At 32.0% G+C, this 24,510-nt stretch overlaps 1 protein-coding gene across 3 annotated transcripts in view; it reads left to right on the plus strand.

The window, feature by feature from the left end:
• The window catches only part of LOC129739096 (uncharacterized), an 88,872-nt gene extending 73,709 nt beyond the window's left edge, over positions 1-15,163 (plus strand). The window contains exons 1-4 of one of the 3 annotated variants that reach the window (XM_055730497.1): positions 13,280-13,571; positions 13,655-13,812; positions 13,902-14,234; positions 14,512-15,163. In XM_055730497.1, coding sequence (XP_055586472.1) covers positions 13,771-13,812; positions 13,902-14,234; positions 14,512-15,033 — 897 coding nt within the window. In that variant the 5' untranslated portion in view covers positions 13,280-13,571; positions 13,655-13,770 and the 3' untranslated portion in view covers positions 15,034-15,163. Of the gene's footprint in view, positions 1-13,279; positions 13,572-13,654; positions 13,813-13,901; positions 14,235-14,511 lie in introns of those variants that run through there. The other 2 variants (XM_055730496.1, XM_055730495.1) reach the window with 2 other exon arrangements.
• The last annotated feature ends 9,347 nt before the right edge of the window (positions 15,164-24,510 follow it).

Genomic DNA, 24,510 nt, shown 5'->3' on the forward strand with positions numbered 1-24,510 from the left:
TTTAGTTTCCATCAAAATTCAATAGCATGTAAGTTTAAACAAGATGGAAGACTTATATTGCACTTAAAATCACTTATTTTAGCCGTGACAAACTCTTTTGGATTCTAAAAATGGCTGACCGTCAAATTATGAGCGGCATTGTGGCTGACGTGTAAATGATTTTTCATGTAAATCAGCTTACATGTAAAATAGATGAAAAATGTCTTGTTATTGAATGTGAGTATGTTTGTTTACACATATATCCATTGTGCTACATGAAATTTACATGATTTTTCAAGATATGATAAATTCCTGACAAAAAAAAGTAAACTCACGTGTACGTAATGTTACATTTTTTTAACTGTGAAATTTACAATACACAACAAAATAAAATGTTAACGGAGGTTTACATGCAACAAGCTTAAGAATTACATGAAAACACTCGATTTCTTTCTACCCATGTTCATACACGTGAGGTTACATGGATTGTCGAAACTGGAAATATTTGTTTATGTTTTTTTACATGTTTTTGCGAGAAATTTTCATTCTCGAGTTCAAAAATGCAAAATTCCGTGCAACGTAACATTACATTTTTTTTTCTGTGTACACAGAAAAAAAAATGTAATGTTACGTTGCACGGAATTTTGCGTTTTTGAAATCGAAAACAAACATCGCTTGAAAAGACATGTAAAAAACACGAACAAATATTCACAGTTTAGAAAATCGATGTAACATTACATGTAAGAACATGGGTAGAAAGGGATCGGGTGTTTCCATGTAATTCTAAAGTTTGTTCATGTAAATTTCGTATGGTATTCGTGTTAATTCATTTACACGTAATTTTCAGTGAACCAACTTTTTCTCATGAAATTTACTTGTCATAACTTCTGAATCAAATATCGTGTCATGACATGTAATTTACCCGTAATTAATTGCATGTAATCTCACGTGTCTACATAAAGTTCTTGCATCAGTTGTTGTGGCAAGTGGCAAAAAGTTTTTGTCGATGAATTTATCTTGTAAACTATGTGTCTTGAGCAAAAATCTGTATCAAACTTCATGTTACCAAACATACCTTGCGCAGGCGGATATGATGTGAGCCTATAAATAGTGAATTGTGTTTTAATTAACATTACCTCTACCATATAGATCATCTTCTAATTTGTGGTGAAATGAAGTAAAAAACATAAATGGTGGATTTCATTTCAATGCTTCATTCTCGTTTTCTCACAGATGCAGTTTTGAAAAAATAATACCTTCGATGTCATTCAAGAAATGGATAGTGGACAACGAGCGACCTTCCGCATATGACGACATTTTGATTAGGAACATTTTGTGGCAAGAAGTTTTACATTTCATGAAATGTAAACCCATTCAATTGTGATTGTAACTAAAGCATTCTAACGTCAACATTTTGCGATTTGTAATTTGACTCAGTCGCAAAAATTGATGTACCGTACATCACTCGTATGTGAAGACTTAACTTTTTGCATCTTGGCGATTATTCACACTGTTAAAAAATAATTCATCATGTTATTTCCCAGCTAAATAGTCAACCAATAAAACGGAATTTTCAAAAAATGTGGCGTATATCAGTTGCACCAATCTAAGCAGTATAAAAAAGTAAGATCAATAACTTAACAAAAACTTACCAAATGACTACATTCAATTCTTTTCAATTTTCAGGAACTGATTTAGAAACAGTGGGAATTTTTATTGCCACAAAGAATTTAGATAGAACAAAATTAGTATCGTCACACTTATAGCTCTTGGATACAGGCTTATTTTGCTACGGAGTATCTAAGTATCCGAACATCCGAAAAATTCCGTTCCTCAACACATCAACAACCATAAGGTAGGTGTTCGTTAAACGCCTTGTGTTCTTTTCTTTTCATTTGAAAGTAATGCAAAGTTAGTATCACAGTAGTTTTTATGATAACAAGAGTATTGTGCACCACGGTAAATAAAACATATAAAAATAGATCACTACGAAAAAAAATTCTTTACCTCGTTACTTGGATAGCCGAATATATGATTTCTCTATACAATCAACACAAATCGTTTAATGATTATTACTTGAATAAACATAACTAACAGGCGTTATGCATGTAATTAACAAGAGTTTCACAGTTAAAGCACTCCAACGCGTTTGCGTGTATAGGGGAATCAAAGTTATGGATAAAAATTACAAAAGGATATAAGAAAAAATCCTCTGTACGACACTGTCAATATTTAGAGGTTCTTTTAACACAATTTTTTTATGTATATCAATGAAAGTATGAGTTTATGCACAGTAGTATGGTTGATTATGATAACTAATTTGGTCTTTAATTTTCATGCCATGTAAAAACATTTTCCAAGTTTTCTGTACCCCATCTTTTTGTCACATAATAGTAACGGCAGTAACGCCTTTAATTTATAAGGCCTTTTGGTTGTTTTGTTTCGCTTTGATAATTCTCGCGTAGCATTTCAAAAGGGCGAACAAGCAGTTTACTCAAAACGGGATAAACACATTTAAAATCACTTCAAATCAAATCCTGTTTTTAAAAATATATCCACATTTCAATAAAAGAGGTCAACATAAGTGCAAAATTTACTCCTTTTGAAAAATTACGCTTTAAATTTGGCGTATGTTTTGCTTTTATCAGCCCTAAATAAGGGTAAGTGCTCCTAGTAGAACGTTGAACTGGTTTTTAGGATTAGTCACAAACAAAATTATTACATAATACTTAGACTAGTTGTGATAAGTGCAATATAAATGCATACAAAGAAGAAGAAACAATGGAAATGGGAGGAACACTTACCCTTATAAAATAAAGAGTTTTTAATATCTTCAGAATCTAACTTTTTCCAATTCTGTACCTTATCATATCATAGCAAACCAAATCATGGTTCAGATCAAAATCTATTTCTGAGGTTGTGATTGTAGAACAACTTTTTTTTTTTTAATTCATCTACCCAATCCACTGATTGAAGTTTTGTGATAGTGAGAATTTCGATCTTGAGAAATAGCTTAAAAGAAATTTTTCAAAAATATTGTCTTATATTTCCAGCTTTTACATGTTATTTCTTTCACTGATGTAGAATTGCTTGGCCCATAAAGTATCGATTTGTTCCTATTGAGAAAAACTCAAGATAATAAAAGAAGACTAAACCATATTTGGATTCTAGGGTTACGATTAAAATTGAAGTCAGTTGAGTTTTGTACTGTTTCGATCATCACTTTGTAGTGAATAGAACTAAGCGGTATATCATGTTAGGTTTGTCATGCAATAGGAGTTTCAACATAAAATTCTTGCTTCTTAGACAAGTTTTTTTTCAACATGATATACAGCTAAGTACTATTCACTACACACTTGCGTCGGTCGTTGGGATTCGTAAGTTAGTAAGTTCACTACACACTTTACGACGTTTTTTGGTTCTCTAGATCTTTCTCTTCTTCTGCCCTGGGAAGCAATGTTATTGGCCACCGGAATGCCATTACCGTCGTTGTAGAACATCGTCGAGATTTCAAATCCGCTTAGCTTTCCAGCTGGTGTTATCGGTAAAAAAATAGTTTCTGGAACAAATGGAATTGAATTTAGCAGTATCTAAACAGCACACTAAAATTACACAAAATATACCAGCCGATGACACAATAATACGATGTAATTGAGGGTATGATGATCTCGATAGCAAAGCGAAAACAGGAGATAATCTGGAAATTATGTATTAATTTTGGTAATAGCGTTTGAGAATCTGGTATCAAAATCAACTGCAAAGCAAAATCATGATAAACCCACCAGGAAGTAAAATGTCACAAACCCAAAAGGCTTTTAAAGAAAGTTCGTTCAGGGATGCCATCGGGAGCGATTATAATTTATTGCACTGTTCATGTGGCGTTACACAAATATCCGAAAAAAATAGAACAAAGCTTTTGTACATATTGGATGATTTGAGATTTGATTGTTTGTTTTTTTTAAATGCAAGACATGTTTTACTTTTGTATTGTATTATACCGTAATTCAAAACAGAAACTATTTTAGAAATTTTTGCTCAACTGACGTCTTTTTTTTAAAAAAAATTATAATTTAGCAAAATATTTTAACTTACACCCTTTTGAGATTAATAATTTTTCATAAGATAATTATTATTGAGAACTTTTGAAAAAGTAAACCTTTTGCAAGTGATTATTCTGTAAATAAAGTTAACAGATTCAGTATTTTCCAGTTTTTGTACAAAGTTTTCTAATGAACTCAGCTGTACTCATATTTTAAAATGGTTATCTATGTACAAATTTGAAGTGGTTTATCTTTGTCAAGTGTAAGTTTTTAAGACTACAAATTATTGAGATCTTGAAGTGCAAATTATTTACAAAATTCTTGAAAGTATTGAGGTAAAATTGTTCTTGGAAGTATGATGATCGATGATAATATGTTGAATTGAAGCTTATATAAATACCTATATAATGTATTTTTCTGTGCATCCACGTACTTAGAACAAATGTAAAGGCATCAAAATCTGAATATCACTTTTTTTATTATCAGGTTTGTACGCGGTTCGACAACATTAAGCATGGTCATTGCATTGAAAGGATTTAAATATATAGAGACAACACATTAATCATGATCGTGAATTTGCATACCAATCAAAATTATGCTGCATTGATTGAAACATTGACCAGGTAAGTTTTTGGCATTGTAACTATCAATACATTTTTAAATTTAATTGTTTTAATCAACATTACCTACTGAAAAAAATGGAAAAAATTGTATGGCTGTTTAATGCTTCTGTAATTTCGGAAGTTTAAGGATCGTATGTTAGTTAGAAGTGAGCTCCAAGGTACCTCAAATTTTATATTTTAAAATTAGAGTAATTTTATTTATTCAGAAAAGGATGACCAATAACTTATCATTCAAAATTGTTCATCATATGATTCAAAAAATTTGCAATTTATTATATGTGATACCTAAAAACGTCTTAAAAGCAATTTTAAACCTTTATGTACAGGTATCTTTATGAACCTTTTTGCTTATTATTTTTAGATCCGAACGGGAATCGCTATCAAATTTTTTACAAACAGCTGAAAAAGAGGGAGAACGATGTTATATATACCTTGATTGAATGATGCTATTCGAGAAGGTGAGTGATCAATTAGCGTTTTGCAGTCGATCTAGATCAATCGAATTTCTCATCTTTAGCATAGAATGGTAAAAAGATTCAAAGAGAACCTCAATTAAGATGTTATATTTTAAATAAAAATATTTTTGTATGATTTCGTAGAAATTTTTTTTTCTGTCGAGCTTTTGCCTTTGAAAGTTAATTTCCAGTTTTAGCATTTGTTTTTTTATACTGCCGCTTAAATCCGCAAAAATCAAAATTGTGAATTATGAGTAATCAATTTTTAATTGAACTTTATTTCATAGATGCAATAAATTGTGAACGATTTACTGGCTATAGAACTGACCGCCAAATCACAACACACCAATGACGATATTTGAACTCCGGTAAGATAACAAATTTGTCAAAAAAACGATCGTGTTTCCTAATAATTTTTTTCACTTTTAGACCGTCTTTAAAATTGAACTAAGATACTCAACTTCACTTTACGAGGACGATCGAGCTCGGAGAAGGTATCACTTTGACGCCTGAAAGAAGTGGAAATGATATCGGATTTCGGCGAGACGTAGTTGGTTCTGGCTATATGGTGCCCCGATTGCTGCCGGCTGTATTGGTCCCATAGCTGACAATAAATTTGGCCAGGAGTTGGTTTCCGTTCCCATCTCGATGTTGAAGAGTTCGATGGTAGCAGTTAGCATGGATGCAAAGAAATTTCATGATCGCGGAAACGATATCGATTTTGAGCTGGTTTTCAAAACAAAGGATCCTGGAGCGACAAAATCAAGACCCGTGACAGTGTATTTTGTGTTTACGTTATATCTATCAGTGCATTTCATATTTAATAAAGGATTTTGATTAAAAATATCAGTATTCTCCATTCAAAACAAAACAACTATTGCCCACCGACATTTCTCAAATGGTGCTGTACAAGTAAATCTACTATAAACAATAATATTGTATCCGGAACTGAAATTTACATGAAATAGCATGGGTAAAAGACATTGAGTTTTAGTGTGATAACACTGCTTATGTGAAGGAAGTTTACATGAAGTAAACAGTTTTATCACAGGTAAATACCCGATTCCCTTCTACCCATGCTGTTTCATGTAAATCTACGTGGATTTTTCTAAGTGTGTAGACATCATTTGCATCACATTTTTCCTTAAAAACGTACGATGCACAAACGCGTTTAACGCCTTTCCATATAATAATCATTTTTATCTTAACTGGCGGTATCTACACAGTAAACGAAAATTACCGAGTTCGGTAATTTTTTTACCGAAATCCTAACATGTGTAAATCGTTAAACTGCTCGGTAATTTTTTCGGTAAAAAATAAACGAACATCGGTAAATCGATTGTTCATTTACCGATGTTCGTTTATTTTTTACCGAAAAAATTACCGAACAGTTTAACGATTTACACATGTTAGGATTTCGGTAAAAAAATTACCGAACTCGGTAATTTTCGTTTACTGTATACTCATTACTTTCTTGAAGTCTTCTGGAGCTATGTATCTATATCACAGCAATAACTTAAAAACTAGAGGTATATATTTTTTTATTTTTGTGGTTCAAATTCACTTATCTAAATTTCGGTTTTCTGTACGTATTTCCAAAAAAAAAACCACAGTTTAAATTGGCCCTACGAAGCCCTGATTTTTTTTCCTGAAATTCGCGAAAAACATTTTTAATATAACGTGTCAACCAAATTTGCTGAAATCCTGGGAATAACAAAAATTTCACAGATTCCCAAGCAAATTTTAGGAGAGTCTACATTCTTTATTGTTTTTTAGCATTTTTTAATAGATTTTATTAATTAAACTTTAGTGCTACTGGGAAAAGATTTCGAAGGCCTGTTTAAGAAAATATCTTAACGTTTTGAATATGAATTGTTATTTACCAAGTGAAAAGACTGAATTTGTCAACGTTTGGTATAACATCAGAGAACATTTCCACAGATTTTTTGAATCAAATACAAAATTACAATGCAGGGTTTTATCATGAATGTAAATTTTTTTTCAGGCACTTTTCATGCTGAGTTTTAATTCAATTACTTACGAAATTAGCATTTTTTTCCAATTTGATAAAATAATAACGTTTTCAAAAAAAATTTCTGCTGAGTTGATTTATCATGCAACTTTATCTTTGACAAAAATATGAAAATCATCATTATGTGCTCATAAATATTCTTTCGTTTTTTTTTAAATTGCGTTTGCCGACTTTCATTTAGTTACAGATTTTGAATTTAAAAACGCTCAAGAAAAATTAGGACCCTTTGAAAAACACATTGAATGTTACAATTCTGGAAAAAAGTCCCCAATATGAATGATTGAGGGATAAATGCAAACAGGAACACGTAAATTACATATTTAAACAAGTCATCGCCGTATCAACTATTTCTGGTTTATTGGCTGGTATTTTATGATATCTAACGTACTACCGCAGGCAAAAATTGCGAAAATAATTCAATTCGCAAAGGATTAGCGGGCCGCACATTGTGGTCTCGAGGGACGCGAATCTCTGATCTAGATTGCTAAGTTTTTTTTTTTGTTAGATATAAAATTATTATTAAAGGCTAATTAACTTCCGCCAGATGAAAACATGCAATTTTGTTGGCCGCAACCTAACAACCTTAGGACAAATTTTAAAAGTTTGTCACATTTGAACAGCATTTTGTTGAGTTTTTTTTTCATTTTAAAACAGAAAACTTTTAAACTATGTTTTTAATTGTCTTAATCGGAAGGCAAAATGCTTAAGATTTAGCTCAATGATTTTGAGTTAAAATTCTAAATAATTAACCATATAATTATGAATGTTATTCTGAATTCAGAATTTCATTTCTGTTTTCTAAATTTTCCCAACCTTATTTCTAAAATCCTCAAATTCATGTTATGATTGAAAGTTACACAAGGGAAAGGCATTTATGTTTCCTATGTTTTAATACTTAATTGATTTTGGAAGATTTTGGGTTCCTAAATTCAAATCAATCAATTTATTTATTTATTTATTTAGTTATTTTAAATAATATCTAAATAATAAATCTGGCATCATTCAAAAAAGTTTTTGAGAATTTGATATTTAGGATTTTAACTTATTTCCCAACCTTGCCGACGTCTACAAAACGTTTTGACTGGTGCCTCAAGAAATATGAAAGATTTATTTTGTTCATTAAATTTAGCTCAAAATTTCCATTTTTTGTTGAATTGGAACAAAAATGACAGAATGGAAACTTTCATCACTTTTTCCCCCAAAGTCAAAATTACTCGCGGTTCTCGAGAAAGTCGATAACTAAATTGAAACAATTTTTTTTATATCTTTGTCATGTAGTTTTGCCAGCGCATAAATTTATTGAATGCATTTTCAACCAATTTTAGTATTTATATCTAAAATAAGAGCTTATATTACTATTATATTGCTTGAAATTTTCTTCCATGTGTTATCGATAAAAATTGTAAATCTATTTTTTAAATCCTTAGCACATTTAGGACTAACTATGAAAAGTTTCGTCTAAGAAACACATAGGATAAATTATATGTGCTGTTGAAAGCATTTGCGGTATACTGCAGTTCGAAAGATAAAGGTTTAAAAAGATTTAGCTCAGTTAGCCCGTGGAAACCGTTTCATCAACAATTAAATTAAATTTTCTAAAAAATCTGTATAAATCTGTATTAATGTTAAAAAATCTGTATAAAAATCTGTATCTGTATCTTATCTGTATTGAGGTTGAAAAATCTGTATAATACAGAAAAATCTGTATATATGACACCGCTGAGTAGAACAAACGGATTGCTTTGATTGCAACAAACGTGCAGTATACAAAGTTGGCATACTACAATAAGTGCTTGCCGCTAGGTGTCGCATATTATTATATTTGAATTGGCAGTTTAAAGGTGATTTGAATATTTTGCATTAGAGCGATCCTATTCTATTGTCCGACACTGTAAGAGTTTAAGAATTCAAAACTTAAAATCAGGTTACATTCAGAACCATAGTTTAGTGTCTCAAATCTTAATCATAATTTCAAATCAAGTTTTAAGAAACAAAATATGAATTAAATAAAAAAAGAGAGATTCATTCGATGCCTCAAAGCCAAAGGGTTATAAGTGAAAAAATGATCGATTGAAAAATAATTCAAAATTGAGATTACCTAAATGTTTCAAACACACATCCAGTTCTCATTGAAAAAATCAGATAAGGATTCCAAATGAGTTTGGTATCTCAAACAAAAATCCTGAGTTCTCAAAATTCAGAAAAACGATGAAACTGAACTTCAGTAATTCAAGAAAGAACTCAACCATGAGATCGTTTTGATTATAATTTAAGAATGATCATTTGGAAAATGATATGCTGAATTCAGGGTATTTACTTCAGTGATAAAATTTTGGTTACATCAATTGAAAATGTTTCAATATGAATTTCAAGTCAAGACAGAAATTGGGATGGAAATTCAATGAGGAAACTCAGAACTGTCAATTGGTTCAATTTAAGCAACTACAGTTTTTTTTAAAGATTTTGTTTTAAAAATAGGAAAGATAAATGGTTTAGAATTTATAAACCAACGGAAATCTCAATAATAATAATTGAAAAGTGAAAAGTTATATTAATACCCGGCAGGGCCGTAGGAAGAACTGCCTCATATGGGGGTTTTGGTGACAAAATTTTTCCTAGAACATTTTTTTTTGAAAAATGCATACATAAAGAATAGTGAAAAAAGTGAGAGATACTAAAGGGTGATACGGTCAAAATTTGGTCAATATCAACTGGACGTATTTCTTTCAATTTTGCATTTAAAAAACCTGAACCTTCCTCATTTTGAAGGTGTGTGTGTAGAGTGTTGCTCCTATTTTGATTTTGGAATTCACTCTTCAGTTGTCAAAATGCCGTTCAAGGAAGAAGAGCAGCGTATCAAAATTTTGCTCGCGCTTCGCAAAAATCCGAGCTACTCGCACGCAAAGCTGGCAAAATCGCTAAAAGTTGCCAAATCAACCGTTACAAATGTAATTAAAGTGTTTGGGGAACGTTTATCGACAGCCAGGAAGTCTGGATCGGGGGGAAATCGAAAACCGGAAGCCGCTGAGACGACAAAGAGAGTTGCCGGTAGTTTCAAGTAAAACCCTAACCTCTCTCTCCGAGATGCCGCAAATAAGCTGGGTGTATCGTCTACAACCGTGCATCGAGCCAAAAAACGAGCCGGACTATCGACTCACAAAAAGGTAGTAGTTACTCCAAATCGCGATGATAAACAAAATACGACGGCCAAAGCGCGATCCCGGAGGCTGTACACGACGATGCTGACGAAGTTTGACTGCGTGGTAATGGACGACGAAACCTACGTCAAAGCCGACTACAAGCAGCTTCCGGGACAGGAGTTTTATACGGCAAAAGGAAGGGAAAGGTAGCAGATATTTTCAAGCACATGAAACTGTCAAAGTTCGCAAAGAAATATCAGCCATCTGTACCTGTGGCTTGAAAACCAGCATTTTCATGGCTTCCGGGACTGTCAACCAAGAAATTTACGTGAAAGAGTGTTTGAATAAACGTCTGCTGCCTTTCCTGAAGAAACACGGTTGTTCCGTACTGTTTTGGCCGGATTTGGCATCTTGCCATTACGGTTAAAAAGCCATGGAGTGGTGCCCCGACAACAACGTGCAGGTGGTTCCCAAGGACAAGAACCCTCCCAACACGCCAGAGCTCCGCCCAATTGATAAATACTGGGCTATTGTCAAGCGGAACCTAAAGAAGACCAAAAAAAACTGCTAAGGACGAGCAACAGTTCAAGGCAAAGTGGCTTTCTGCGGCGAAGAAGGTGGAAAAGGTGGCTGTACAAAATCTGATGGCAGGAGTTAAGCGTAAGGCCCGGCAATTCGGAATTGAAAAAACGGATGCCTAACTGAATATTTTTCCTGAATTTCATACTAATTAAACTTGAAAAAGAAATTTAATTTTATTTATCAAATAAACGATTTCACCGATTTACACGCGTTTTCTCTTGACCAAATTTTGACCGTATCACCCTTTATTATAAATAAATTTGAGTTTTTTGTTTACGCTTGCAAATAAAGTGAATACAGTCCCCCCACAATCATTAGTCACTCAACGTATCATTTCACCACAAAATGTTCGTTCATTCGGGTGTTAGTGGACCAAACATCAAGCTTTGCATGAATTTCTGTCATTAAATATTCCCTCTTTGATTTCAAACAAGATTTTGTTTGCAATTTTGTTGAAAAATAAAATAATTTACTGAAACAATCAACGTTTTTCAAAGCCACAATTATGGGTCAAAATTGAAGCTTGTAACAATTATTAGTCATATTGCCTTGCCCACAATTATTAGTCACATAGAAGTCCATGGCAACACCCGAATATCAACATGAAAATCAACAAGTTTCTGGCAAACATTCAGGGGCATTCTTCGCTAGTAGACGTTCAAGGGGCAATAGGCGATGGAAGCGCTGACGAATTTGGGTGATGGTTTTGCATTAGTGCAAGTGGGATGCAGATATAATTTCACCCAACTTTTGACAGTTCTAAAGGGGTTTTTCTCAAGGAGAGAAAGAATAACTTTTCGCTTCCATCGCCCATTGGGTTGAGCTAGCAACCAAGAAATGTTTTGTTTTGCTTGCGAAAAAGTGACCCATGATTGTGTGGAACTTGGTGGATTCTGTAACAATTATGGGTCACTTTTATTTTGCTAAATATTTTTGAATTTTCGCATTTCATTCGCTCAGTTTTATTTGAAAAATGTAAACTCTTCTTTTGTGCTTATATGGGACCAATTCATTTGGTTGGAATCTTTGAAATACCCGCATAAGGGGCTTAACGGTTGAAGATGTCAACCTTATAACATTGGAATTTTATGCGATAGTTCCACAGCTTATAGTCCACCTTTGATAAAAAGTATTCAAACAGCAATTTTACTGTTATCAAACGCACAAATAATATTTTTAATGCATTTTGATGGTATTGTCGATTAACTAAAACTAATAATTTGATATAATTTCTTTTGATTTAGTAGATATCAGCAGTTCTAATGATCGTTGACTAATAATTGTGTGTGACCCATGATTGTGGGGGAACTGTAAATCCGGAAAAAATCCGAGCTTTTTTCAATGAAATCCGGGACCTGGGACCAGACTTTTGCAGGACACCGTAATTATCTCAAAAGACCGAGGCAAGTTTAACGAGTTTATGTTTGACATCTGGAAAGTATTTGATCGGATTATCAAAACAAACTCGTGGCCTACTGATTATCTCTGATTCTTACACTTTTCCCAAATTTGGTATCAAATATCCGCGCAAGTTCGGATAAACTCGGGTGATCTGGCAGGATTAGTTTAAAGGATAATTTAAGGGTAAAAAATTAATTATCTTTTGCTAAAAATTCGTGTTTATTTGCAATAATTGTGAATTTTCAATTGAAGAATGACTATGTTAAAGTTAGTTTCCAAAAAGCTATCAAAATGCTTCCAGCTGTAAGTCAAAGCGTTAAAAGCATGTAAAAATGTAATGATTTAAGTTGCTCTACATTATTCATAGCGTTGGTACACATTTGACCCATGTCGGCCAAACCATAGAAAAGGAGATTGCATAGGATTATTTTAGAGTTTAACACCCGCGCTTTTTTAAGTTAATAACGATTGTCCCCTAGGGTCACCTCATCGTACTACCTAATGGGTTTATTACAAGCAAATTATCGAAGCAAATCTCCGCTAGCTTTTATACAGCTAACACCCAATAGGAACCTACAGTAAGTTTTAATTCATTGCCGGGGTGCTCACTTTAGTGCTTTCTTAGCGGCAAATCGTTTGAGAAGTTCGTCCGGAAAAGTGCATTCTGCTGCATCACCCACAGTGGGTAAAAATACATTTTGGATCTAAAGTCCCTTAAAAGAAATCTTATGAGCTACGAAGGTTTTTTCTGAGGTTTTATTGGGGTTTTTATAAATCCAAATTATTTTTTTTTTAAATTTTTGGACACTAAAAAACAAACTTTGGCACAAAGTGGGATGCATTTCGTTCGCGATCATGACGGTAATTGATCTCAACCTACATTTGGTTTGTACTTTTCGACCAGTACATAAAAAAAGCCAGTGAAGGTCTCAACCTTCGGCAATCTCGAGCGACATTAAACGGCAGAAACTGTGATAGTTGTTTTCAGGAAGTCCGCTGACAGAATTGAGCGAGATATAAAGTGAATTGAGCCAGCCAAGCTGCCATTGAAGAGGGCATATCGTGCTAGCCCCTAGCAGGCAATGAATCTCAATGCATCACTTTTTGCGATTCTCCTACTACCTAGGATTGGTGTTTATTTCGTGGGACACTGGAACTGTCAGTGACCCCAGCACGGTCCTCTGAAGATGACTTTTTACGACCCATTCCGGACGCCCACAGAGTCTATTTCAGAGGATTGAGGTCTTAAGGTTTAATTGGAATCTAAATATAGTTTGTTATTACTGGTAATACTCAGATTTGAGTGTGAGGTGTTGAAAGTAAACATTCAATGAATTTTAAAATTTATTTAATTTATTAGAACAAAATTTGATTTAAACCAATTTTTTTTTCTTCATTTCAGAAAGAAAACTGGAGCAACGGTAAACTTTTCTTCCCCTTTATGAGGCCGAATACGACAGTTAAGATTTAGAGCGTCAGCAATCTATCACCCGAACTGTCACCGAGAAGGTCTGAGAAATGTCCAACGTCGCCCAGCCTCTGCATCGCCGGAATGTTTTGGTATCTTTGGATTTTTTTCCCTTGAATTCAGCTTTCATGTTAACCTTTTTTCATCTTTTCTGTAATAAACCCAACCTTCTTTATTCTAGATCATAACCGATGGATTCCGAGAGGAAGGCCACGAAGGCTCGGTTCCCCTTTCGAAGGCCTTGCTCGATCGGCTAACCGAGACACGCCTCTGTCGGGTGATTACGATCGTTAACTCCACTGAACGACTGGAAGCGAAGAATGTCTCGTCGGGTGTTTTCGTGTGTGATCTGTCGAATCGTCGACAGGTCATCGACCTGTTCGGGTGCCCAGATGGAGCAATAGCTCGGACGTTAGGAACGCCTGGCCTCGATTTGGTTATCCATCTGCATCGAGATCATCCGACGGATGACTTCATCGAGCGATCTTCAGCTGACATTTTAGGTTTCGTGAATGTAAGATGTGCGCATTTACGCGCGAAGGATGAATTTGGTTTTATGACATTCGTTGAAGGAGATAACATTGTACTGATGTCAGCATCTTTATAAGTTGTTCTTTTAATTAGGAGGACACTATGTCAGAAATATGTTATTTGAGGAAGAAGGCACTGGGTCAAACGGAAGTAAACAGTTTAATATAGGTTACAGAGTCATCAATTATGACCGCAACTTAAAAAAAAAATAAATAAATTTTTTTTTTAACAAATCTTCTCTCTTATCTATTGATTTTCAGCTTCTGACAGGTGTCGTTCCTCTGATGATTCGACCACCCTCGGAAAGAAGTCCTCGAAACAATCTCAGCCGGATTGTTGCCATCAAATCGGACTCAAACAGTGCTCGGGCATTTGCTGACAGCTCAAATCAGTATAACGATCTCGTACAAAGTATTGTTAGTTCGCAAAATCTATCCAACAGCAGCCAAAAACCGGTGATAGAATTTTCAACCATCATTTGCGATTTCATAAATGGAACAATACACCGAGCCAAGAGCAATCAAGATGGCAGCACTGGCTCCCCTTCAATGGGACTAGCACTCCCGACGCCTAGTCTAACGCTGCCGGAGCAGGAAATAGCGGAACGTATTCTGAAGGTTATCGAGTCGGGAAGGACATTTACCCATGTCAGTGGCCGGCGGAATTTGCTGGAATTTTGTTCCCTCAATTTGATGCAGCTGGCCAATATTGGACTGGATAAGCTGCAGATTCGGAAGGGAGGTGGTGGTGGCAGCCAGAAAATATCACTCAAAGTACAATAAGCATTTTGTTTGAAAAAAAAATCTTCACCCTATTGTTTCATTTCATCAGCTCAAACGAACAACCTTGTTTTTTAAACTATCAAATGTGAATTTATATTGATTATTGTAATATTATGAGTAGAAAGATCGTTACTAGATTCTAAGTTATTATTTTTGGTTTAACGAAATAAAATCAAAAAATGTTGAATGCGTTTTTTTTTGTAAATATTGAAGAGAAGGCTAGAATCAAGTGATGAGTAAGGATGTGCTAAGAATTTCTTAGAAGAATAAAGCCTAAAATCGCTAAACAAACGGATCTAACCAGCAACATTTGTGCGCAGGTCGACCGTGGCCTAGAGGATAGCGTTTCAGTCTTCTAAGCCAGAGGTCATGAGATCGAGTCTCGGTCACGGCATATATTAGTACACTTTCTGTGGGCTCGACACTTCGTCGTCCGACACGAGCGTGCAAACTCTTTTTCATTTTTCAATTGTCATTGATAAGTTATCAACAATTTCCTTGCTTGTTGTTCGTTTGACAATTTTTCATTGTTTACTAAATTTTTTACATATGATAGTCCTTTGAATAACACAGCATGTTCCATGACCACGCAGTATCTCAATGTGATTGATGCCAAAAACGAATGGAAGTCAAACGATTTCGAGATTCATTGTATTTGAAATTGACAAAAAAGTTTAATTTTCTACAGAAATCGAATATTAATTTGAAGAAAAAAAGATTTCTCTTCCGGAAAATCATAGAACAAATTTAATCCATCATCTGTCTCAGGAAATACCTGATTAACCTGTACGAGACAGCATAGAAAAAAATGAATTGAAAAGAAAATTTTTTTCAAGCACTCAATCAGCGGTTTCAAGGAGCAGCAACGCTTTTCAGAAGCTATTTCCATTAAAGTGAATAAAAAAGGAAGTCATAGTGCCATATGCAAAGTATTTTCCATATTTTTTTTATTAAAGGGTTTTGAAAAGGAAAACTTTAAAATTGCTAATATAATGAACTAATAAATATGAAAAGTTCGATTATGATGTTCATAATTTCGTGTTTGAGAGGACAGCATAAAATTCCATGGCGAGTTGAGAGGACAGCCTGAACATATTGATAAACATTTTAAGCTAGTTCAGAGGATAGCTTGAAATTCAAAGGCGAGTTGAGAGGACAGCTTGAGCGCATCGAAAAAGATTTCAAGCGCGTTGAGACGACAGCTTATAATTCAAAGTTGAGAGGACAGCTTGAGCGCAAATGTCAAAATTGTCAAAATTGTCAAAATTGTCAAAATTGTCTAAATTTTCAAATTTGTCAAAATTGTCAAATTTGTCAAAATTGTCAAATTTGTCAAAACTGTCAAAATTGTCAAAATTGTCAAAATTGTCAATATTGTCAATGTTGTCAAAATTGTCAATATTGTCAAAATTGTCAAAATTGTCAAAATTGTCAATATTGTCAATGTTGTCAAAATTGTCAATATTGTCAAAATTGTCAAAATTGTCAAAATTGTCAAAATTGTCAAAATTGTCAAAATTGTCAAAATTGTCAAATTTGTCAAATTTGTCAAAACTGTCAAAATTGTCAAAATTGTCAAAATTGTCAATATTGTCAATGTTGTCAAAATTGTCAATATTGTCAAAATTGTCAAAATTGTCAAAATTGTCAAAATTGTCAAAATTGTCAAAATTGTCAAAATTGTCAAAATTGTCGAAATTGTCAAAATTGTCCAAATTGTCAAAATTGTCAAAATTGTCGAAATTGTCAAAATTGTCCAAATTGTCAAAATTGTCAAAATTGTCAAAATTGTCAAAATTGTCAAAATTGTCAAAATAGTCAAAATTGTCAAAATTGTCAAAATTGTCAAAATTGTCAAAATTGTCAAAATTGTCAAAATTGTCAAAATTGTCAAAATTGTCAAAATTGTCAAAATTGTCAAAATTGTCAAAATTGTCAAAATTGTCAAAATTGTCAAAATTGTCAAAATTGTCAAAATTGTCAAAATTGTCAAAATTGTCAAAATTGTCAAAATTGTCAAAATTGTCAAAATTGTCAAAATTGTCAAAATTGTCGAAATTGTCAAAATTGTCAAAATTGTCAAAATTGTCAAAATTGTCAAAATTGTCAAAATTGTCAAAATTGTCAAAATTGTCAAAATTGTCAAAATTGTCAAAATTGTCAAAATTGTCAAAATTGTCGAAATTGTCAAAATTGTCAAAATTGCCAAAATTGTTAAAATTGTCAAAATTGTCAAAATTGTCAAAATTTTCAAAATTGTCAAAATTGTAAAAATTTTCAACATTGTCAAAATTGTCAAAATTGTCAAAATTGTCAAAATTGTCAAAATTGTCAAAATTGTCAAAATTGTCAAAATTGTCAAAATTGTCAAAATTGTCAAAATTGTCAAAATTGTCAAAATTGTCAAAATTGTCAAAATTGTCAAAATTGTCAAAATTGTCAAAATTGTCAAAATTGTCAAAATTGTCAAAATTGTCGAAATTGTCAAAATTGTCCAAATTGTCAAAATTGTCAAAATTGTCGAAATTGTCAAAATTGTCCAAATTGTCAAAATTGTCAAAATTGTCAAAATTGTCAAAATTGTCAAAATTGTCAAAATTGTCAAAATAGTCAAAATTGTCAAAATTGTCAAAATTGTCAAAATTGTCAAAATTGTCAAAATTGTCAAAATTGTCAAAATTGTCAAAATTGTCAAAATTGTCAAAATTGTCAAAATTGTCAAAATTGTCAAAATTGTCAAAATTGTCAAAATTGTCAAAATTGTCAAAATTGTCAAAATTGTCAAAATTGTCAAAATTGTCAAAATTGTCGAAATTGTCAAAATTGTCAAAATTGTCAAAATTGTCAAAATTGTCAAAATTGTCAAAATTGTCAAAATTGTCAAAATTGTCAAAATTGTCAAAATTGTCAAAATTGTCGAAATTGTCAAAATTGTCAAAATTGCCAAAATTGTTAAAATTGTCAAAATTGTCAAAATTGTCAAAATTTTCAAAATTGTCAAAATTGTAAAAATTTTCAACATTGTCAAAATTGTCAAAATTGTCAAAATTGTCAAAATTGTCAAAATTGTCAAAATTGTCAAAATTGTCAAAATTGTCAAAATTGTCAAAATTGTCAAAATTGTCAAAATTGTCAAAATTGTCAAAATTGTCAAAATTGTCAAAATTGTCAAAATTGTCAAAATTGTCAAAATTGTCAAAATTGTCAAAATTGTCAAAATTGTCAAAATTGTCAAAATTGTCAAAATTGTCAAAATTGTCAAAATTGTCAAAATTGTCAAAATTGTCAAAATTGTCAAAATTGTTAAAATTGTCAAAATTGTCAAAATTGTCAAAATTGTCAAAATTGTCAAAATTGTCAAAATTGTCAAAATTGTCAAAATTGTCAAAATGTCAGAATTGTTAAAATTGTCAAAATTGTCAAAATTGTCAAAATTGTCAAAATTGTCAAAATTGTCAAAATTGTCAACATTGTCAAAATTCTCAAAATTGTCAAAATTGTCAAAATTGTCAAAATGTCAGAATTATCAAAATTGTCAAAATTGTCAAAATTGTCAAAATTGTCAAAATTGTCAAAATTGTCAAAATTGTCAAAATTGTCAAAATTGTCAAAATTGTCAAAATTGTCAAAATGTCAGAATTGTTAAAATTGTCAAAATTGTCAAAATTGTCAAAATTGTCAAAATTGTTAAAATTGTCAAAATTGTCAAAATTGTCAAAATTGTCAAAATTGTCAAAATTGTCAAAATTGTCAAAATTGTCAAAATTGTCAAAATTGTCAAAATTGTCAAAATTGTCAAAATTGTCAAAATTGTCAAAATTGTCAAAATTGTCAAAATTGTCAAAATTGTCAAAATTGTCAAAATTGTCAAAATTGTCAAAATTGTCAAAATTGTCAAAATTGTCAAAATGTCAGAATTTTTAAAATTGTCAAAATTGTCAAAATTGTCAAAATTGTCAAAATTGTCAAAATTGTCAAAATTGTCAAAATTGTTAAAATTGTCAAAATTGTCAAAATTGTCAAAATTGTCAAAATTGTCAAAATTGACCAAAAAAATGACACAAGATTGACACAAAAAAGAGACCTTAAATGCTTAAATGTCACAAAAATGACAAGATGGAACAAATTTTTATTGTGTTGCTAAAGTGTCAAAATTTATAACTCAAATGTAACTCAAACTGTAGAAAACGGTCATAAAATTGTCCCAAAAGTATTTAAAAAGCGCAGCAGTTGATCAAAAGTGACATAGAAGTTTCGAATTTTTCAAAACTGCATCGAAGTTCCAGTTTTAACTGACGAATTCCCTGAAATCAAAGATTTAACTAATTAATAATACAAACATCTAAAGTCGAATTAAGGATTTTAATCGCAAATCGATTCAGAATCTTGGTTTTTTAATAGATGACTGATTTCCATAAGTAGTTCAAAAGAAAGAGATGACTTATTGAAACAGTTTTATTCAAAAAATTTCAACTTTCATTTTTCAGTTTTATAAATTTCATCACCTACATATATGAACATTTAATTGAAATGTTGTGTTTCTGAATAAAAGTTTTGAAATGAAATTATGATTTATGAATCTGTATGTTAAATCTGATTAAATGTTGTGATTTTCCATGAATCCAAATTTTGATTTGAGGCACAAACTATTAATTTTTTTTTAATAAATTTTAATATTCATTCATTCGTCAAGACAAATTTGGTACAACTAATGGTCAAGCCCAAAACAAGCTGCCAAAATTAGTACCTGGATTCGATACTCATCCAAAGTTTTGCTATTGAGCATTAGTATGGTATCTTAATGCACATCGTGTCAAGTCAATGTAATCAAATAGGGATCTGAAACAGCGAAATTGACTTTTCAGGTGCAGAAAATTCATACTTACGGCTCTACATATAAAAATGCTGTTCATACAGGTTAGAGAAGGGTAGTTCATGTTTATAGTAAACCCTAGTTGGCGGATAGGATTGATAACAAAAGATTTTTTTTAAATTACGCAAATCTATATATATAAAAATGAATTTCTGTCTGTCTGTCTGTCTTTCTGTCTGTCTGTCTGTCTGTCTGTTCCCTATAGACTTGGAAACTACCGAACCGATTTGCGTGAAACTTGGCAGATGGGTGTATTAGAGGCCGGGGAAGGTTCCTATAATAGTTTGGGACCCCTCCCTCTTCGAGGAAGGGGGGAGGGGGTCATATAAATAAAATTGATAAGTCTTCATAACTCGAGAACTGATCATGCAAATGGAACCAAATTTGGCATGGGAGTGTATTTTGGTACGAGGAATGTGTCTATGATGGTTTGGTACCCCTCCCTCCTTCCAGTGGGGAGATAATAAGGGGGAGGGGCCTACCTTACAATTTTTTACATATCTGGAGAACTAATCAAGCAAATGGAACCAAATTTGGCATGGAAGGGAAGTAGAATACGAGAAATCGTTCTATGATTATTTTAGACCCCTCACTTCTTCCAGTGGAGATTCAGGAAGGAGAGGAGGGGTCTTTATCCCATTTTGTATTACATAACTTGAATACTATTCGAACAAATGAAACCAAATTTGGCTTGGAAAGGTATTTGGGAACGATAAATAGTTCTATGAATATTTGGTACCCCTCCCTCCTTTTAGTGTGGAGATAGAAAGAGGGGAGGGGGTTTACAATTTTCAGAATTACTGGAAAACTAATCAAGCAAGTTAAACCAAATTTGGCATTGAAGGGTATTTGATTACCAGAAATGATTCTATGATATTTTGAGAACCCTCCGTTCTTCCAGTCGGAAAATCTTAAGGGAGGAGGGTGCTTTCTTACAATTTTTTACATCACTCGGGAAATTACCTACCAAATGGAACGAAATTTGGAAGCAGAAAGGGGGGCTCCTATACAAATTTTCGCATTATTCAAAAACTAATAGAGCAAATGGAATTAATTTTGGCATAGGAAAGCATTTGGATACGTTCAATGGTTATTTGCTGATTTCAGACTTCTTTCTCCTTCAATTGGGGATACAGTTAGGAAAAACAAGAGCTCATATACGATTGGTTTACATAAACTACAAACTTATCTGACAAATGGAACGAAATATGACATAGGGAACAATCATACCATCGAGCAAATGGAACAGAATTGGGTATGAGAGTGTATTTTAATAAACGGAATGTTAAATCTTGATCCCTTCCTTCCAGGTAGGGGTTACGTAGGAAGAGGGGCTCCGATAAAAATTGTATAGGATAACTCGACAATGGTTTAGCAACTCTTCCCTCCATTCTGTGGAACGATAAAAAGTGGGAAGAGGGTCACTCATACAGTTTATTTTTAATATTTCGATAGCTAATCGAAAAAATGGAATCAAATTTGTATGGGAGCATATTTGTGAACGGGAAATGTTTCTTCGATGGTTTGAGACACCCTTCTCTTGCCAAAGGGGAGATATAAAGCAGGGAGAGGGTCACAGATTTTTTGAATAACTCGAGAACTTATCGAAAATGGAGCCGTATATGACATAGGATTGTATTTGTATACAAGAAGTGTTTTTAGGATTTATAAGACCCTTCTTCATTCCATTAGGGATTAAGGAATGGGGGTAGTGGTCACTCTCACAATTTGTATAATAATTCGAGAACGAATAGGAAAAATAAGTGCCCCTTGACGTTGTTTTGTGACAAAAAAGGTTTCTATGATAGTTTGAAACCTTTTGCACATTCAGAATTCACATAGAACAAAAAAATTTTGGCATAAGCTATAAACTTATGAAGCAAAGTAATCCAGAGTCATAAAAAGGATAAAAACACGGCTTCAAAATAAAATTAATGAACATTTCAAAATAAAAAAATGCAATTAAAAATACATTTTAATGATTTTGCAATTGAATTTTAAAATTTTGAGCAAATTAATGAAAAGTTTAAAGCTAAGTACCACAAATTTCAGTAATTTCTGGAAGGTGTAGCAAAGCACACCGGGTCAGCTAGTAAAGATATAAAAATGAATGAATAATATGAATTATGAATAATATGAAAATAAATTAAAATGTTCTAAGTCAAAACTATAGCCAAACGGCACTGAATCTATAGGGTTTTTTTTCGTTTCTTCGCCCAAAACATTTCATTAACGAGTAAAATTCTAAAGCGAATGGTCTATCAGTATCTAAAAATTTAAAATTTAATTTAAAAAGAGCCAGTTCATAGCAGTGTAGGTACCACGACATATTTTTTTTTTGCATCAAGCTGCTATTGATGAAAAGAAAAGCGCCTTCAAGTAGGCTAAGATCATGGTGGGCCGCTAAAAGTTGAACTTATATAGATAGGGTAAGCGAGCACTGAACGGCTAGATTCACCCTAAGAGTTTCAAATGTTGTTATCGTTGTTGATAGAAGTCATTCATTTATGTTTTCTTTTGAGAATTAACTATAAAACTAAAAACAAATAAGATTGTAAATTGCAACAACAATGTTGAATTTTAAAAAAAATCGTATTATCTGTAGTCTTTGAAAAGATTATTGAAATAAAAAGATCATAGAAGAGATTCTCTTCTATTTCACACTTTACTCCTTAATAAAAAATCTTCCCAAGAGACAACTTTGTAAAAGGGAAATATAAGAGAAAAACCCATCGGCTAATAAAAACTCATTAAACCATGTTTAACTAATTCTACAAATGTGCATTAATGTTTATGGAATTACAGGAGTGTTAATTTGAGGTTTGGATTTTTTATGTTTATAATTGCAATACTGTGGAAACTTTGACTACAAACTTAAAAATATTCATAAACTGAATTATAATTTGTCCTAGCAGTAAAGTAGGTGAAACGAATCCATTAGGTCACGCTTTGTGCCCCTAATCGACAGATATTATGAATCTGACTTACTATCAACAACCATCTTCGATGAAAGGTAAACATTAGCTTAAGTACGAAATACACGACTAACAGTTAGCTCTCTGCGTATGCAAAAAGCAACGAATAAAAAACAACAGCACACAGAAACCCACTATAGCGTGAAAGCAAAAGCACTTGATAAAGTTGTATTTACTTCACCCTTATTTACTCACTCAGCCAAGCTACGCATAAGCTTACATGGTGACATATTTAAATTTTCTGTTTTCCTCAACTTCACGATCCCGATGTCGTTTGCGCATAACTGATGGTTGGTTTAAAACTTGACTCAGCGCAAGCCTAAAATCTTTTTCAAATTTTAAAACGAAACCCATAAATTAACTTTTTTTTTTACTATTCAGGGCATTACGATTTTTGATAATTTTGATAATTTTGACAATTTTGACAATTTTGACAATTTTGACAATTTTGACAATTTCAACAATTTCAACAATTTTGAAAATTCTCACGATTTTGACAATTTTGTAAATTTTGACAATTTGGACAATTTTGACAAATTTGAAAAATTTGACAATTTTGACAATTTTGACAATTTTGACAATTTGACAATTTTGACAATTTTGACAATTTTGACAATTTTGACACTTTTGACAATTTTGACAATTTTTACAATTTTGACAATTTTGACAATTTTGACAATTTTGACAATTTTGACAATTTTGACAATTTTGACAATTTAGACAATTTTGACAATTTTGACAATTTGACAATTTAGACAATTTTGACAATTTTGATAATTTTGACAATTTTGACAGTGTTGACAGTGTTGACAATTTTGACAATTTTGACAATTTTGACAATTTTGACAATTTTGACAATTTTGACAAATTTGACAAATTTGACAATTTTGACAATTTTGACAATTTTGACAATTTTTGACAATTTTGACACTTTTGACAATTTTGACAATTTTGACAATTTTGACAATTTTGACAATTTTGACAATTTTGACACTTTTGACTATTTTGACAATTTTGACAATTTTGACAATTTTGACAATTTTGACAATTTTGACAATTTTGACAATGTTGACAATTTTGACAATTTTGACAATTTTGACAATTTTGACAATTTTGACAATTTTGACAATTTTGACAATTTTGACAATTTTTGACAATTCTGACAATTTTGACAATTTTGACAATTTTGACAATTTTGACAATTTTGACAATTTTGACAATTTTGTCAATTTTGACAATTTTGTCAATTTTGACAATTTTGACAATTTTGACAATTTTGACAATTTTGACAATTTGACAATTTTGACAATTTTGACAATTTTGACAATTTTGACAATTTTGACAATTTTGACAATTTTGACAATTTTGACAATTTTGACAATTTTGACAATTTTGACAATTTTGACAATTTTGACAATTTTGACAATTTTGACAATTTTGACAATTTTGACAATTTTGACAATTTTGACAATTTTGACAATTTTGACAATTTTGACAATTTTGACAATTTTGACAATTTTGACAATTTTTGACAATTTTGACAATTTTGACAATTTTGACAATTTTGACAATTTTGACAATTTTGACAATTTTGACAATTTTGACAATTTTGACAATTTTGACAATTTT

This window comes from Uranotaenia lowii, chromosome 1, assembly GCF_029784155.1.
Source record: "Uranotaenia lowii strain MFRU-FL chromosome 1, ASM2978415v1, whole genome shotgun sequence".
NCBI lineage: Eukaryota > Metazoa > Arthropoda > Insecta > Diptera > Culicidae > Uranotaenia > Uranotaenia lowii.